Source organism: Clupea harengus, chromosome 17, assembly GCF_900700415.2.
Source record: "Clupea harengus chromosome 17, Ch_v2.0.2, whole genome shotgun sequence".
In the NCBI taxonomy this organism is placed as follows: Eukaryota; Metazoa; Chordata; class Actinopteri; order Clupeiformes; family Clupeidae; genus Clupea; species Clupea harengus.
Window position 1 is genome coordinate 22349676 of NC_045168.1, and position 13775 is coordinate 22363450.

General features: G+C 41.2%; 1 protein-coding gene across 2 annotated transcripts; it reads left to right on the forward strand.

The window, feature by feature from the left end:
- Positions 1-548: 548 nt before the first annotated feature.
- slc51a (solute carrier family 51 subunit alpha) lies at positions 549-13276 on the forward strand. 2 transcript variants are annotated; one of them, XM_031584136.2, is made up of 9 exons: positions 549-877; positions 976-1071; positions 8449-8600; positions 8753-8826; positions 9171-9329; positions 9986-10097; positions 10617-10763; positions 12043-12148; positions 12504-13276. In XM_031584136.2, the coding sequence occupies exons 2-9, from the start codon at positions 999-1001 to the stop codon at positions 12662-12664; spliced, it is 984 nt and encodes a 327-aa protein (XP_031439996.1). In that variant the 5' UTR covers positions 549-877; positions 976-998; the 3' UTR covers positions 12665-13276. The 2 variants fall into 2 exon arrangements, with proteins under 2 accessions (XP_031439996.1, XP_012688676.2); XM_012833222.3 differs by having other exon boundaries at positions 552-1071.
- The last annotated feature ends 499 nt before the right edge of the window (positions 13277-13775 follow it).

The window sequence follows — 13775 nt, forward strand, 5'->3', positions numbered from 1 at the left end:
TATCTTACAAATCAAAGGTGTCACATTTTCGACACTTCACTTGTTAGCTAGGCTTGCTGGTCGAACCCGATTGCAATGAGTGTTACAATTGTCCCCATCTGACCTCTACTAATATTTGATACGATAATTTGAATATAACACATTGTATGTAGCTAATAATTAGCCTATACTTGCATCCAATTCGGAAATCACCTATCACAACCACCTGTTCGCCTACTTTGTGTTCCAGTCAAATCAAAACGCAGTCAAAATCTTGCGCTAAACCTAAAGTTACACATTTGTCCCACAAAACGACATTTTGAGCGTGGCATGCTGATGCCATCACACATGCTGTCTTTGAGTATCATCCCATTAAGTTTGACACGAGCTGAGAAGTTAAGCAAATTGCAGCTGTCCCTGTGTAACAGCATCTTTTCTCCCCTCAAGGGACTAAAGAAAGCTTGAGGAAAGATTTCATCACATGACATGGTTTCTGCGCGTTTCCATGGGAGCGTGAGGGCATGTGATGTGGAGCTCTTGAATGCCCTCCTTGAGGGCTAGTCTCGAAGTGTAGGGTCCCGAGATCTTCAGTTGCACCCCATGTATATCCACATTTGCAAAGGCTCCGTTAGTAGTTGTGATGTAGCTTTTTTTCGATTTAAACCTTAATTGGCACAGGCGTGTTTAAATCCGTGTCATGACGCCATCACCGATAATTGCGCAATTGACATATTCGCTCGTTTGGATGAAAAGCATCCGATTTATGTAGCTCGCAGCGTTGTTCAGGGCAGGGGCGGGTTTACTTCTACAAGTAGCTGAAGCTCTGTCTGCTTTCACATAACGGAGACAGCTTCGGAAGAAGTTGTTCTTTAGCGCTTTGTTGCATAGTCACATTGATGTGAGGGGAAAAAAGAACAGTTGATACTTGATAAACTATTTAACTTAAGTAATATTACACTCGTAAAGTATTTAAGGTTGCCTATTTGTTATCCCAAGGACACCCAAGTAGCCGACACAGAATGGATGTAACAAACCAAACATTTGACCCGCGGTGCAGGCAGCAGCCACCCGTTGCAATCGACATCATTTTACGTGAGTACAAATATATGTGAAAAAGTATTTTTCGGCAAGGAAAAGGTTCTATAACTAAACTCAAATTGATACGTGTGGTGTGTTGGACCTGTCAGACTCGCGACTTTTCATAGCATGTAGAGTTTACATTGGCAGGTGCTCTGGATGGCTGCAATTTTGAATGTTGGTTGAGGCATAGGCCAAACTAGATAGGCAGAGATGCATGATGTTAAGGGCTCGTTAGCTGGACTAAAAACATTTTCTTGGCTACAAGAAAACAACCGTCCACCAATCTGAACAGTGCACTTTCCTTCCATCATTTAGATTTATAGGTACCGATTCGGTTTCTTGGTTGTTAATAATTGTACCAAGCAAATTACAACTCTTCGTTCCGTGCTGATTGGCTGGGATTGTTTGTGGCTCGATCCGAGCCGCTATTTGTTTCCCATTTACAGAGCCAGGACTGTTTACGAACACCAGAGGTTTTGTGGGGCTCAAACACGGAAAGGACAGCTGGGGGACAATTCGCTGAATTCAACAAAAAGTGTATGGATTAAAACCTTTAAGTTAGGCTGCCTTCCTGTCAATTGAACTACAACGTTCTCGACAGTTATTTGTCTGAGGAAAGTTCATGTATAGTTTAACATCACCTGTTCATTTTTGTATTGGGGGTGGGAATAGTTCCTTTGGGGCATATTTTGAGGCAAGCAACTATTTATTAATGCACTCATCCAATCAGTGTTTCTGATAAACAGAAAGTCGATGAACTTTTGCTTTTTACGGTTAAGGATTAGCATACCAGTGGTCTTGAGATATAGGAGGTTCAAGAGGTTAAAGAACAACAACTAGCCTACTGCAACTTCAAGACTGAATCATCTATAGCCTACAGAAAATTAGCTTGTTTTAAATTTGATTGGCAATTGATTGCCTTGTTATGGTATCATCCCATGTGAGGCTTAATGAAATATGCAGTCATCTGTTGGTAGAATATCAGAATGTTGAGCAGGGCAGCATAAAATTAAAGTGTAACTGCACCCCTAGCTCTGAGCTCTGTATATCATGATGTAAATATGTACCAACCAGTTGAATCTACGTCAGCATTGATCTTGATCTTCAACCCCACCCTCCTGACAGGCAAGTTTACAGGACTGGTTCCTTAGGTTTGTGCCATATGAAACCCGACGGTCTGATTCCGTGTTTATGAGATTGTCCCTGGTACACTTCAGTCCCAAGGTGGAAACACTTAGGCTGCTTATTTCCCTTATGATGTGTTGTGTATAAAAAAAAAACCCATATGGACATGTTAACAAGGTTAAAAACAAAGTTTGATTTTTAGAGGTTAGAGGGAGTCTTTAAGGGTGCCGTTGCTTTTTAAAGGCTGAAACATTTATGAAGTGATGAGCTGATTCCATGTGGATAAAGAGTGCAGAGAAATCCTAGGCCTGTAGGCCCACATTAATGACTGCCAGTATCTGTCTATTATTGGATTTATGAGTAGACTCATTATTTTACGTAATATTTGAGATGCTTGAGGCTTCCACTGCACATCTGTTGTTGCAACAGCGTGGTGAGTCAGCAACAGAAATGGGTGTTCTTTTGGCTCATCTGGATTCACTTTGGGAGATGACTATTGGGACAGTCATGATAGTCTAGGGAACTTTCCTTTCGGCATGTGTCTCCGGTTATGTTATTCTCGTAAAACCACTTCTGTGGAAGTCAGGGAAGGTTGAATGTAGTCTTAATTAAAAATCTTTCACAATGCCAAAGAATGCAGACCGATGCAGACATCTCAGTTTTGAATGCAGTTACCCCTTTGCCCCATACACTGCATGACCCAGAGAGTGTCAATTATTGGCCGAAGGACACTTGCAGAACCTGGAAACAGGAGGCAGGGTTTATATTCTGACATAACACAGACACTGATGGTGTACCGATACATCAACATAAAACAGGGCTAAACTAAGGCATCTAACAACACTGAAACAGGGACAAAATGATAACGGCTACTCAAACTACACTCAAACTAACACCAGACACAAAAGGGAAATCATAATCACGTTATTCCAAGATCTGTAAGGAACCACTTTTCCAAACCAATGTCGGAATTGGGAGTGGCCAAAGGTTTCTGCGTGTTCGTCTTTCTGCACTTTGCTTAAATATAATATTTATTAAAAGTCTTGGTAAAACTAAATTAATCTGACTCCACTCAATTAGGAAGGTCTTAGTTCCTGGTTTTTCAATGTTATAATGCTACCCGTTAGGTAGCCTGACCTAGGGTCATTTCTTTGGATGCCTACAATCTGTTTTGACTAATACCCCTCTTACTTTTTTAATAACTGGTTTCTTCTAGGAATAGTGTTGCACTGGATTTTGCTATGGGCGATTTCTATCTTTTGACATATTCCACTGTCACAACCTGTTTCTAGTTCTGGAGACTAAAGCCCAATTTATGGCCGTCCGGTTACGCAGACACGCAGAACCCTCTCCGTTGCTGCAAACCCTCTCCGAGCACCTCTCCGTGGCCAGAGGGGGGTTATCTACAACCCACAGAGACCATAATTCTCATGTTTCCGTATTAAGACTAATCTATTCCGCTGCAGGACTGAGACCACTGTACCACTCAGACTGAGACCATTCAAATGAACCCAAATATGACAAAGAAATAATCTTCTAATGCAATATCCCACTTAGTACACACATGGCAGCGACACGACGGAAGCGAAATTCCCATTCATTTCTGTTGGGGGGCAAGCCATTGTGACGTCGTACACGAGCGACTTGGGTGAAGCGAGCGAAAAAAGTTTGGGGAAAGTTTAATCCTATGCAAATGAGGAGCGAATTTTCGCCGGCAGTGGCCAATCAGATTGTTTGGTGTTGTCTCTGACGGTTTGAAAATTCCAGGACTATGGCGTCTTTCGGTCGTTTAATTTGCTAAAAAAGAAAGGCTTGGATGGCCTGGAAAGGGGTTGTTTGTGTTCCTGGTATGTTAGATATTTAGTCCTGGGCTTACTTTAACAGAATGACAGTTTTGATATAAAGAGTGACTAGATAGCCTCCATTCTGTTATGCTATTTCCACACGCTACGCCACGCCCACTCAAAGCGATGGAAGCGTTTTGCGTCGCTTGCATGTGTTCGTACCGTTAGTTTAACCCTTGCCCGGAAAAGCACAGTGGGGAAACCAGAGAGAAGTGGTAGAGATAAGAACACCAGCAGGGGTGTGGGAAAGTCAACCAAATGGAACAATGCAGTTCTCGAATATTGTTAGAGGCATAATCTAACAACCACTGACCCACACCTAATAAGTAATTGCAACTAGAAGGCCATCTGTGTTTTTAAAATATAAAGACTCCCGTCCTGCCTTACAGATAGAACCCTGACTCACAGAGCTGTCTCACCCACACCCCCAAAAAAAATCCTTCAGTGAACACATTCAGGTACAGGAAACTACCTGTCTGGACATACTACTTTACTTGCTGGTTGTTCTAGTCATCAATAGTGTAAAAAAAAAGGTAGTTTATTTTGTGGTTGATGCAGCAATCTGTCTTTATTCCAGTAAAGTGCAGTAACGGAGCACGTGGAAAATATCCGGATTCAGCGGTGCAGATCTGAACCAAAAGCATCTCCAACACTAGCCATATATACCACAAGCATCTCTAACACTAGCCATATATACTGTTTTGGGACACTTCCTAGGCTTTTAATGTAAATAAGCTAGGCTTCTAATGCAAATAGGTCTGGCATCTGATAATCAGGTTTCTCTGACATGCTGCCTGAGATGGTTCTCAATGGTTCTCCCATACTATTATTAGTTGCTCACACCTCAGTTTGCTTCCTGACGCCAGGTGTCTCAGTAATACCAACTTGAACTTTGTTACAATGATAAGATTACCATTTTGGATATTATGCTGGCCAACTTCTGGTGGTCACAGCAGCTGCTTGATCATGAATCTCATGTTCACTCCCAGGAAATACTGTAACTTCTAACAATAGATTCAGATTTGTGTTTCTTCCCCAAATTACCCAATTACCCAATGTTTCTTCAGTAATGTTATTAGCAAAAGCAATAACAGTGGGAATAGATCATTGAAAGGTGCAGTCAGCGATTCTGTTTCTTTTTGTGCAAGGTTGTTAATAATTGTGCCAAGCAAATTGCACCCCTTCCTTTCATGCTGATTGGCTGGGATTGTTTATGGCTCGGTCTGAGCCAATCATCCAAGATGGTTGTGTATGACTGAAACGAAATAGAGGAAATGTTTTCCTGTCAATACCCCCTTTTCATTGTGAGGTACTATTAAGCTTCATCCAGTGTACCAGGACCAAATATGATTTCAGAATCTCAAAATTAAACACGTACTCTGCTACTGTTATTATTATGACTTTTTTTGGCAGTGACAAAAGGACAGTGTTGCTGATTCATTTGAGATTAAGACCAATTGCGAGCTTTGTCGTTTGGCTGCAAGCCTTTTGTTTTTGAAGGAAAGGCAGGAAACATTGATACAGAGTTGGGGAAATGTCAGACAGGTCTTAATGATGTTTTGTAAACGCAGTTCAGGAGATTCCTATAGCATTCCACTTAGCTGCCTGTAGGCAGACATCAAGCGATGGAGCTGGAACTTTTCGTCTCCTATAGCGAGTTTGAAGAAGACGACATTATTTCTCTGACGCCATGGGCTCCTCAGGATTTACCTGCTCCCCGCCACATCATCATGAACACCCCTACTCGACCCAGCAGTTCTCCTCGCAGGTCCAGCCCAGGCTCTGTCAGGGAAATTACCCTAAACAGTTAACTAGCAGATTAAAGACACCACCCAGCATGGAAGTGAACTGGACTTGTTTACGCCGCGTCCGGCGGAGAGCAGACACCTTGACCAGGGTCTCTCTGACGTGCTATGCGGAAACAAGTCTCTTTATTGAAAATCCAATGTTTACACAAGATGGCAGACAGGATTCTGGGATACACTTTAGGATACCTTCAGCTCAGGTGAATTCTACTTCTGCTTAGCAACGAGACATTTCACAACCCCCCAATTCCTTCTTATCTTATGTAAACATATACGTGAGGTTTCTGGGTTAACATTCTTGACTCCGCTAATTGTCTTCCAAAGTCCAATCTACATGGAGAAGCAGGGCACACAGCATTTTGGAAGAAACCTTAAAACAAAAAGACATTCATGATAAAATATACTAATACTTTCTTTAACAGCTCCCAGAGGTCGTCCCCGCAGGCACTCTCCTCCCACCCTGTTCACTCACTGCTTGTTCCAGTCACTCCTGAAATCCATCCTCATTAAATCAGGATTCCCCGCACATTGCTACTCAGCCCATTCTTTTAGAATAAGAGCTGCCACTACAGCAAGGAACAACAGCCTATCGGAGCAGCACATCAAAATGCGTGGACCTTTGTCCTCAGATGCCTACCAATCGTACATCCGTTCCAATCTGACAGATCTCAGACATGCCCATTTCATTAGCATTCCAAGCTCTGATTCCTTTAGCGGCCTCAGGCACAAGCTCTCTTAGGGTGTCAGTGGACATGTTCTCAGCTATAGGCACTCCACAGAGCCACAGCCAGCTATCAAGCCAAACATGCTTCTTATCAAGTGCTTTAAATCAAGCATTCGGATGGGCAAAATAGTGAATTTGACACTAGCGACTACAGCGACGGTAGCCAAATGAAGCTAACAGAAATGGGGCTAAACTAAGGCATTAAGTCAGACAATAACAGACAAACAGTTCAATATTTCACGCAGTATCATTGGACACCAAAGAGGGGCATAAAACACAAGATTCTAATTCAGAACACATAAACAGCTCTACAGTCACTATTCCACTGCATAGCATGATGGGAATAAGTTTATTATTTACATAATACAGACCTCTTGCATGTTACAGTTATTTGCTGTTTGACCAGAGGATGTTAAACAAGCTTGCTGTTTGACAGTGAAAAATGATATAACACAGTTTAGAGCATTTGGCTGCTGGTAGGATAGCCTACTTCGTATCGAACTTACTTCTTTTGGCACGGGAGGACGGCTGAAAGAAAACAATTATTTGATAGGACTGGACAACTTCTGAAATGTTTATATAATATTTATTTCAAAAGTGACCTATAACACAGCACATGTATATATTTAAGCAGCATTTGTATTCCCTAGCCTTTAAACCTATGACCTTGCTGTTGTTGTTGCAAGAACACCTATTTCCAGTATCTGGACATTTTATTATTTTGATGTAGTTCGGTTTTATTTTGTAAAGATTATCTATATACACTATATGAGGGAGATATGAAATCACATCCCACCTTACTTCTTATTTTCTCTCTAATTACCATTTGATAATAAAAAGGAGAGCAACACATTGCAGAAGTAGGAACAATACTTGAATAACCTCTTGTGCCTCCCCTTAAGAACCTTTGACAAATGACAAACTATGCCCTGGTGTGTTTTTAAATAAAGTCACTATTATACTTATGTGTGTGTGTGTGTGTGTGTGTGTGTGTGTTTTTAAATAAAGTCACTATTATACTTTATTATATAGCGAGGACGCATAACGATATTTATTATGATTGTAAATGTAAATGTTATTATTGCTTTCTTAAATATGTGTATCTCTCCATAAAAATGTTTTTTCTAGTCTAATTCATTTTGGTCAACCAAAATCTGAAGAATGCCTGCTCGAAGGGTTACCAGGGATTTCGAAATGTTGCGAACCCTACCAATATGCTCTGCCTGTACCTGCCAAAGCCCCACCCAGCACCACAAACTGGCCTATACGCTCTGCCTGTACCTGCCAAAGCCCCACCCAGCACCACAAACTGAACAGACATCCCCTGTGCTGCATGTTGCAGTGTTGGTTAAAACTCATGTCTGTTCCCAAAACCATGATCCAACTCGACTGCCTCTGGCAAAATGGCAAAAAAAAACATCAAGCAACAAGCATACTGCTGTGTTTCAGTCATAATTCTTTTCCACAATGTAAAATGTGGTAAATTCGTATGCACATGGGCAAGGTCTTGAAACTGATCATGGTCAAATTTAAACAAGCTGCATAGTTTAATACATGCAAGTGGGAGGATGTAATAGAAAAGGTACCCATGTTCACTTCTATGTTTCTGAACAGAGCACTTTGGTCATCTTCAGCCTTGCTCTGATCTTGGTTGTCAGATTTCTTTCTTTTTTTGCTTTGGTCTCTACCTAAGATTGATCTTTCAGATTTTCTCATGTCTTTAGTCATGGCTTATTCAAACCCTTTTGATGTCTGTTTTGCCTCATATTGAATTTTCTTTTCCACTTTATGGAATGTTGCTATGGTGTGTGTGTGCGCGTGTGTGTGTGTGTTTTTAAATGAAGTTGCTTCAATCTGTTGTTTAAGTTAGTTCTCCTACTTCCTCCCACAGAATTAGACATTTTTGGAATCATCCTGTACTCTGTCCTCACATTCATGGCGGCCGTGTCCATGTTGGTTTACATCGAGGAGTGCATTTATATCTACAAAAAAGTCCCCGCCAAGAAGAAGAGTATCATCATCTGGGTGAACGGAGCGGCCCCGGTCAGTCCCCCACATCCTCCCTCCCTTTGTCCCTCAAAGATATGGAAATATTTGATGCCGCCTGTGCCAAGAGAATTAGTCAAGTCAAGACATGTCAAGGGTAATCACTAAACTCCATTACACTCCATTAACATGAAACTGTTATTCTCCAGATAATCGGCACCATGTCTTGTTTGGGCATGTGGATCCCAAGGGCCACGATGTTTACTGACATGACATCCGCAACGTAAGTTACACCACAGATAATGATCTGCTTTCTCATTCATCGGCGTCTATGCGTGTTGTGTTGACGCCTACGAAAAACATCAGACTTCATCAGTGTTATCGCTCTGAACTCTCTCTAGATAGAGGGCTCAGGCAGCTGGAATTGCCGAAGCATTTTATTTTGTTCGTTTCTGTGGGATTTGTCACAGTTTTGGATCTGGATGGTTGACAGTATCAGGGGAACCATCCTGTTTTCCTCCCTCTGTGCTTTCTACATTGTTTTTCTGTAATCTCAGTCATCAGTCTCACAAGTAATCTGATGTGGGTGGGCGGGCATGTGAATGAAACCTCTCGTCCTCTCTGCAGATACTTTGCTATTGTTGTCTTCAAGTTCTTGGTTCTGATGATCGAGGAGTGTGGGGGTGATGAGGCCTTTGTGAAGCAGTCAGCGAAGAAGACCTTCAGGATAAGCACAGGGCCATGCTGCTGCTGCTGTCCGTGCCTCCCCAGGGTCCCTATCACCAGGTACACACAGACTTGTGCTTCTGCACCACAACATTTGAAGAAAATCAATGCTCCAAATTTGAGTTAGTTCCAGTGAATTTTTATTAACAGTGTTCCTATGTTGGATGTAACTATCAAGTCCTGACGTACAACCCCCATCACACGCACCCGCCACACTCACGTTCACACCCACACAACGAGAAATGTTGGGCAAATCCTTGGTAATTTTTCTGAGAAACTTGGGAAAGAGGGTTGCACAAAAATCTGCAGAAAATCCATAATTTTACTCTTTAGGCATATTGTGTGCATGTTAGCCAGCTAGGATTAATGAACCTCTGGTCACTCAACTTTTCTTAAACATGGCCTCTGTATGCTCTTGTTATGCAAGTTTGTTCAGTAGCACTGTCACCAAAATCAGCAACTTAAGGTCATTGCCCCCTCTAAGGGCAGAGGGGTCACAGAGTACCCAGATCGATGTACCTTTCAATTTAATTTTGTTCCAACTGTACGCTAAACATTTACATCGTCTATACAGATTTATATCGTTTTTTATTTTAATTTTTAAACAATGATGCATTTACTGATGATTTACTGCAGTGAAAACTCAACTGAAAGGCAAAGTTTGCCCTGACATGGTAGTCTGTGAGAGCTGAGATTTTCTTTCCTGGTGAAATCAGGCGGAGTCTTTTCCTCCTTAAGTTGGGCTCCTTCCAGTTCGCTTTGATGAAGATGGTCTTCACTATTCTCTCCATCATCCTGTGGACCAATGGGAACTATGATGTCACTGACGTGAGTCCTGCCAAACAGACTACCTTCATGGCACCAGCTCACAGAATGAATAAAAGTAGCACACTTATGTGGCCTCGTTCTTTTTAAATGTGCAGTTTGTTGTTTCTGATGTTTTAATACAAATGTGTCCTAAAGGATCAAAATAATGCAACTCTTAAAGAATAATTTACCGGTAGATAATTTTGTTGATTCTTTATGTTATGTGTTTTGAATATCTTTCTAGTGGTCCTAGTTTTGACACTAACTCTAAAGGAACTACACAGATGCAGTTATACAAATGTTAAAATGAGATCCCTCAAAACAAAGTGTGCAACATACAAAGCTTAAGAACAAGATCTGGGAAAAGGTTACATTGGGGAACAGACATTTAAAAAAAAATCTGATAAGGAACTAAGAAAGGGCCTCATGGAAATTAGTAAATGCTTTGTTCAATTTTGGGATTCATTGGACTATTCCGTTCATTGTATGAGCTAACGCAGAAAATAAAAGATGATGAGGGCATTATTTTTTTGTTTGTAGCTGAATATCACTGGGGCTGCGATTTGGATTAATCCTTTTGTGGGCATCCTTACCATCATCGCTCTCTGGCCTGTCGCCATCATGTTTATGCACGTACGCATCACCCTGCGGAGCCTCAAGATCATCCCCAAATACGCCATGTACCAGGTATTCTATGAGGGCGAACTGCACTATCATTGTATCAGTCAGTAATGTTTTCAATCTTTCAAACACTTTATCCTTTGAGTTCATTTGATAGGTATGTATGATTCATTTCAGATAATGTTTGAATTACCCTGACATTTTGTTTCCAAAACAAAACTTTTTTTTTTTCTTGTTCCTGCTTGCCTCTACAAGGCCTTAAAGGTACAGCGTGTAGAATTTAGGGGCACTAAGAGCAGAAATGGAATTAAGTGTATGTTTTCATTAGTGTGTTATCACGTGTAATTACAAATCATTGTGTTTTCGTTAGCTTAGAATGAGCCCTTCATATTTACATAGGGAGCAGGTCCTCCACAGAGTCCACCATGTTGCACTGCCATGTTTCTACAGTAGCCTAGAAAGGACAAACTAGAACACTGGCTCTAGAGAGGGCCTTTCGCATTGTTATGGCAACTATTGGCTTAGGTTATCCTACACGCTTGGAAAGGGAGGGGTGGCGGAGGTGTATTCAGTTGGTTGCAATTTGCAACCTTGTTGCTAGATGTCACTAAATCCTACACAATGCACCTTAAGTTACAATAAAACCTAAGACGATTCATTGTCAATTTAGCTTTTCACAATTACCTGTTGTCCTGAAATTGGTCTGGACACAGACCCATCATTTGTGTTAACGTATCTGATGCACAGCTGAACTGAAGCACTTGTAATAGGATTTGGTATGAAGTTACACTAACACTCATTGCAGTATTTGTAAAATTAGAGTGTTTGTAAAAAAGAGTGATGGCATCACTACCGTGGTAGAGGATCTTATTTGAAATGTATTTGAAGACATAGTTAAAGCGTTCATTCAGAGAATGACCTTTACAGAAAACAATCAACCAGTAATAGGGAAGTAAGGGTTACATTCCAGTTCACCCGAATTAGGATAATTTTAGAAATGTATGTTTAAAATCCTAAGCATTGGTGTGACATTTGTCTAGGCGGGCCAATCCAGTATTTGAACTTAGTATATGTGCCGTTCTCCAGAATTCATAAAAATTTCAGCTTTGAGTTGGAAGAGGAAACTGATTCAACCCGAAACAGGTGGAACAGCTTTCAGCCAGCTAGTAGTGGCTTACTCCAGTTTCCACATGAGGAAAAAGCAGTAGGTTGCCTGATGTAGGATGCTTTTTAAAACCTCTTCTGCCATTGTTTCACTTCTGTTTTACTGTCACTACTCCTCATTCCTGGAAGACTCGAAATGTGATCTTCTCTCTAACTCACAACGCCATGTGTGTCCCTGCAGCTGGTGCTGGTGCTGAGTCAGCTGCAGTCAGCCATCATTAACATCCTGGCCATGAACGGCACTATCGCCTGCGCACCTCCCTATTCCTCTCAGGCCCGTGGATACCGTAAGTTCCCTCCCTCTTCCTGACTCTTTCACTTCCCCCTTTTCCCCTTCCCTCTTTTCCCCAACGTCCAGTGAAAACTATAAAACAGACACCCCTCATTTTTAAGGGTTATTGAAGAGAATCTTTAGAAGATGTGTGCATGGGTACAGAGATCATTTAGGGAGTGGCCTCTTGACCTCTTGACCTCTTGGCCTGGGGTGGTGATTCATGTATGTTTTCAAATGTAGGTGCCCTTTCAGCACATGAAGAAAGGCTGAGTGGTTTCAGGGAGATTTAAGATGAATAGACCTTTATTGGGAGGTCTTTGTGTTTCCCACTTGTAACCGATGTCTCCACCCTCCTCATATCTCCACAGTGATGAGTCAACAGCTGCTGATTCTGGAGATGTTCATAATCACACTGGTGACACGGCTGCTCTATCGACGTCAGTATGACCCTTTACCCATCACAGTGGACAGTGACGAGGAGAAGGAGAAGATGGTCTTGCCCTCAGAGACCACTGAGAATGCGGCGTGATACTGGGGGACTTGTGCTTGTGTGAGCTTGCAAACTTAACTAGTGACACACCAACTGGCATCACGGGAAAGTGACCTGCCCTGCTTGGAGCAGGTAGAAAGAGGGGCAAGGGCTCTCCTATAATCGCTGACGACATCCTTCTCTCTTCCTATTTTCAGAAGCGTGCTGTCCTTGTGCTTTTCTAAGGTTTTGATGCTTTCACAGTTTCACCAAGGCAAGTCATCAAATCAACTTTGATGACTACAGACATTAAGACTGCAAACATATTTCCATGTGGATAAATATAGTACCATAACTTTACATTCAACTGCACAGTATTTGCACTTTTTTGTGCAAAATCACAGCGGATCCTATGCATCAGATTCAAATGAATAGACGTACACATGTAATTCTGGTGAAGACTTTAAAAAGGAAGTAATACAATGAATTATAATGTTATTTTGATTCTATACCCAAGTATATAACTGTGGTATCCCCATGTCACATACATGATAATGTACTGTATTGAATCTGCTGCCTCTACAACTACCATTGTACAGATGCTTTCAGTACTGATCGTACCTGGACTGGGAGGCAATGTTGTGTATAATAAAAACTGTGTTTTTAATCTCACTTCAATTTATGACTACCACTAAACCAAACAAACAGTCTGCTGTTTTGTATCTACTTCATACAATTTCTTTACTTAAATATATTGTCTACTTCTGCTGGGACAACAGCAAGGTTCTTTACCATGCTGTTAAGGAGTACACTGTCACATGAACACTTTGTTACTGTTGTAAGGGTTGATCTGTAATTGTGAGCATCGCAACATAAATACATAGAGAAATGTCATAATCTGAAATCCGCAACATATTTATAGTAGTATATCATAAAAGAAAATATCTACCTTTTCTTAATTGGCTGGAAATGCAAAAGAATAATAGGACTATTGGACTATTTTTAAAGACTGGGAATCTTTATATGTGCGGAGAGCTTTCTTGCATAATCCATCTATCTAAAAGCTAGAAAAGAGTGTACTAAGTAGGTTTTAAAAGAAGAGTTTTTTTTAAAGAAGAGCATGTGATCAATCACATGAAGAGTGGTCCTACTTGAAACCACACTTTAAAAC

Coding starts and splice junctions, on each gene's coding strand:
- slc51a (XM_031584136.2), top strand. CDS start 999: ATGGATGTAACAAACCAAACATTTGACCCGCGGTGCAGGCAGCAGCCA. Junction 8,827..9,170: donor ACTGACATGACATCCGCAAC/GTAAGTTACACC, acceptor TCCTCTCTGCAG/ATACTTTGCTATTGTTGTCT. Junction 10,764..12,042: donor CCAAATACGCCATGTACCAG/GTATTCTATGAG, acceptor GTGTCCCTGCAG/CTGGTGCTGGTGCTGAGTCA.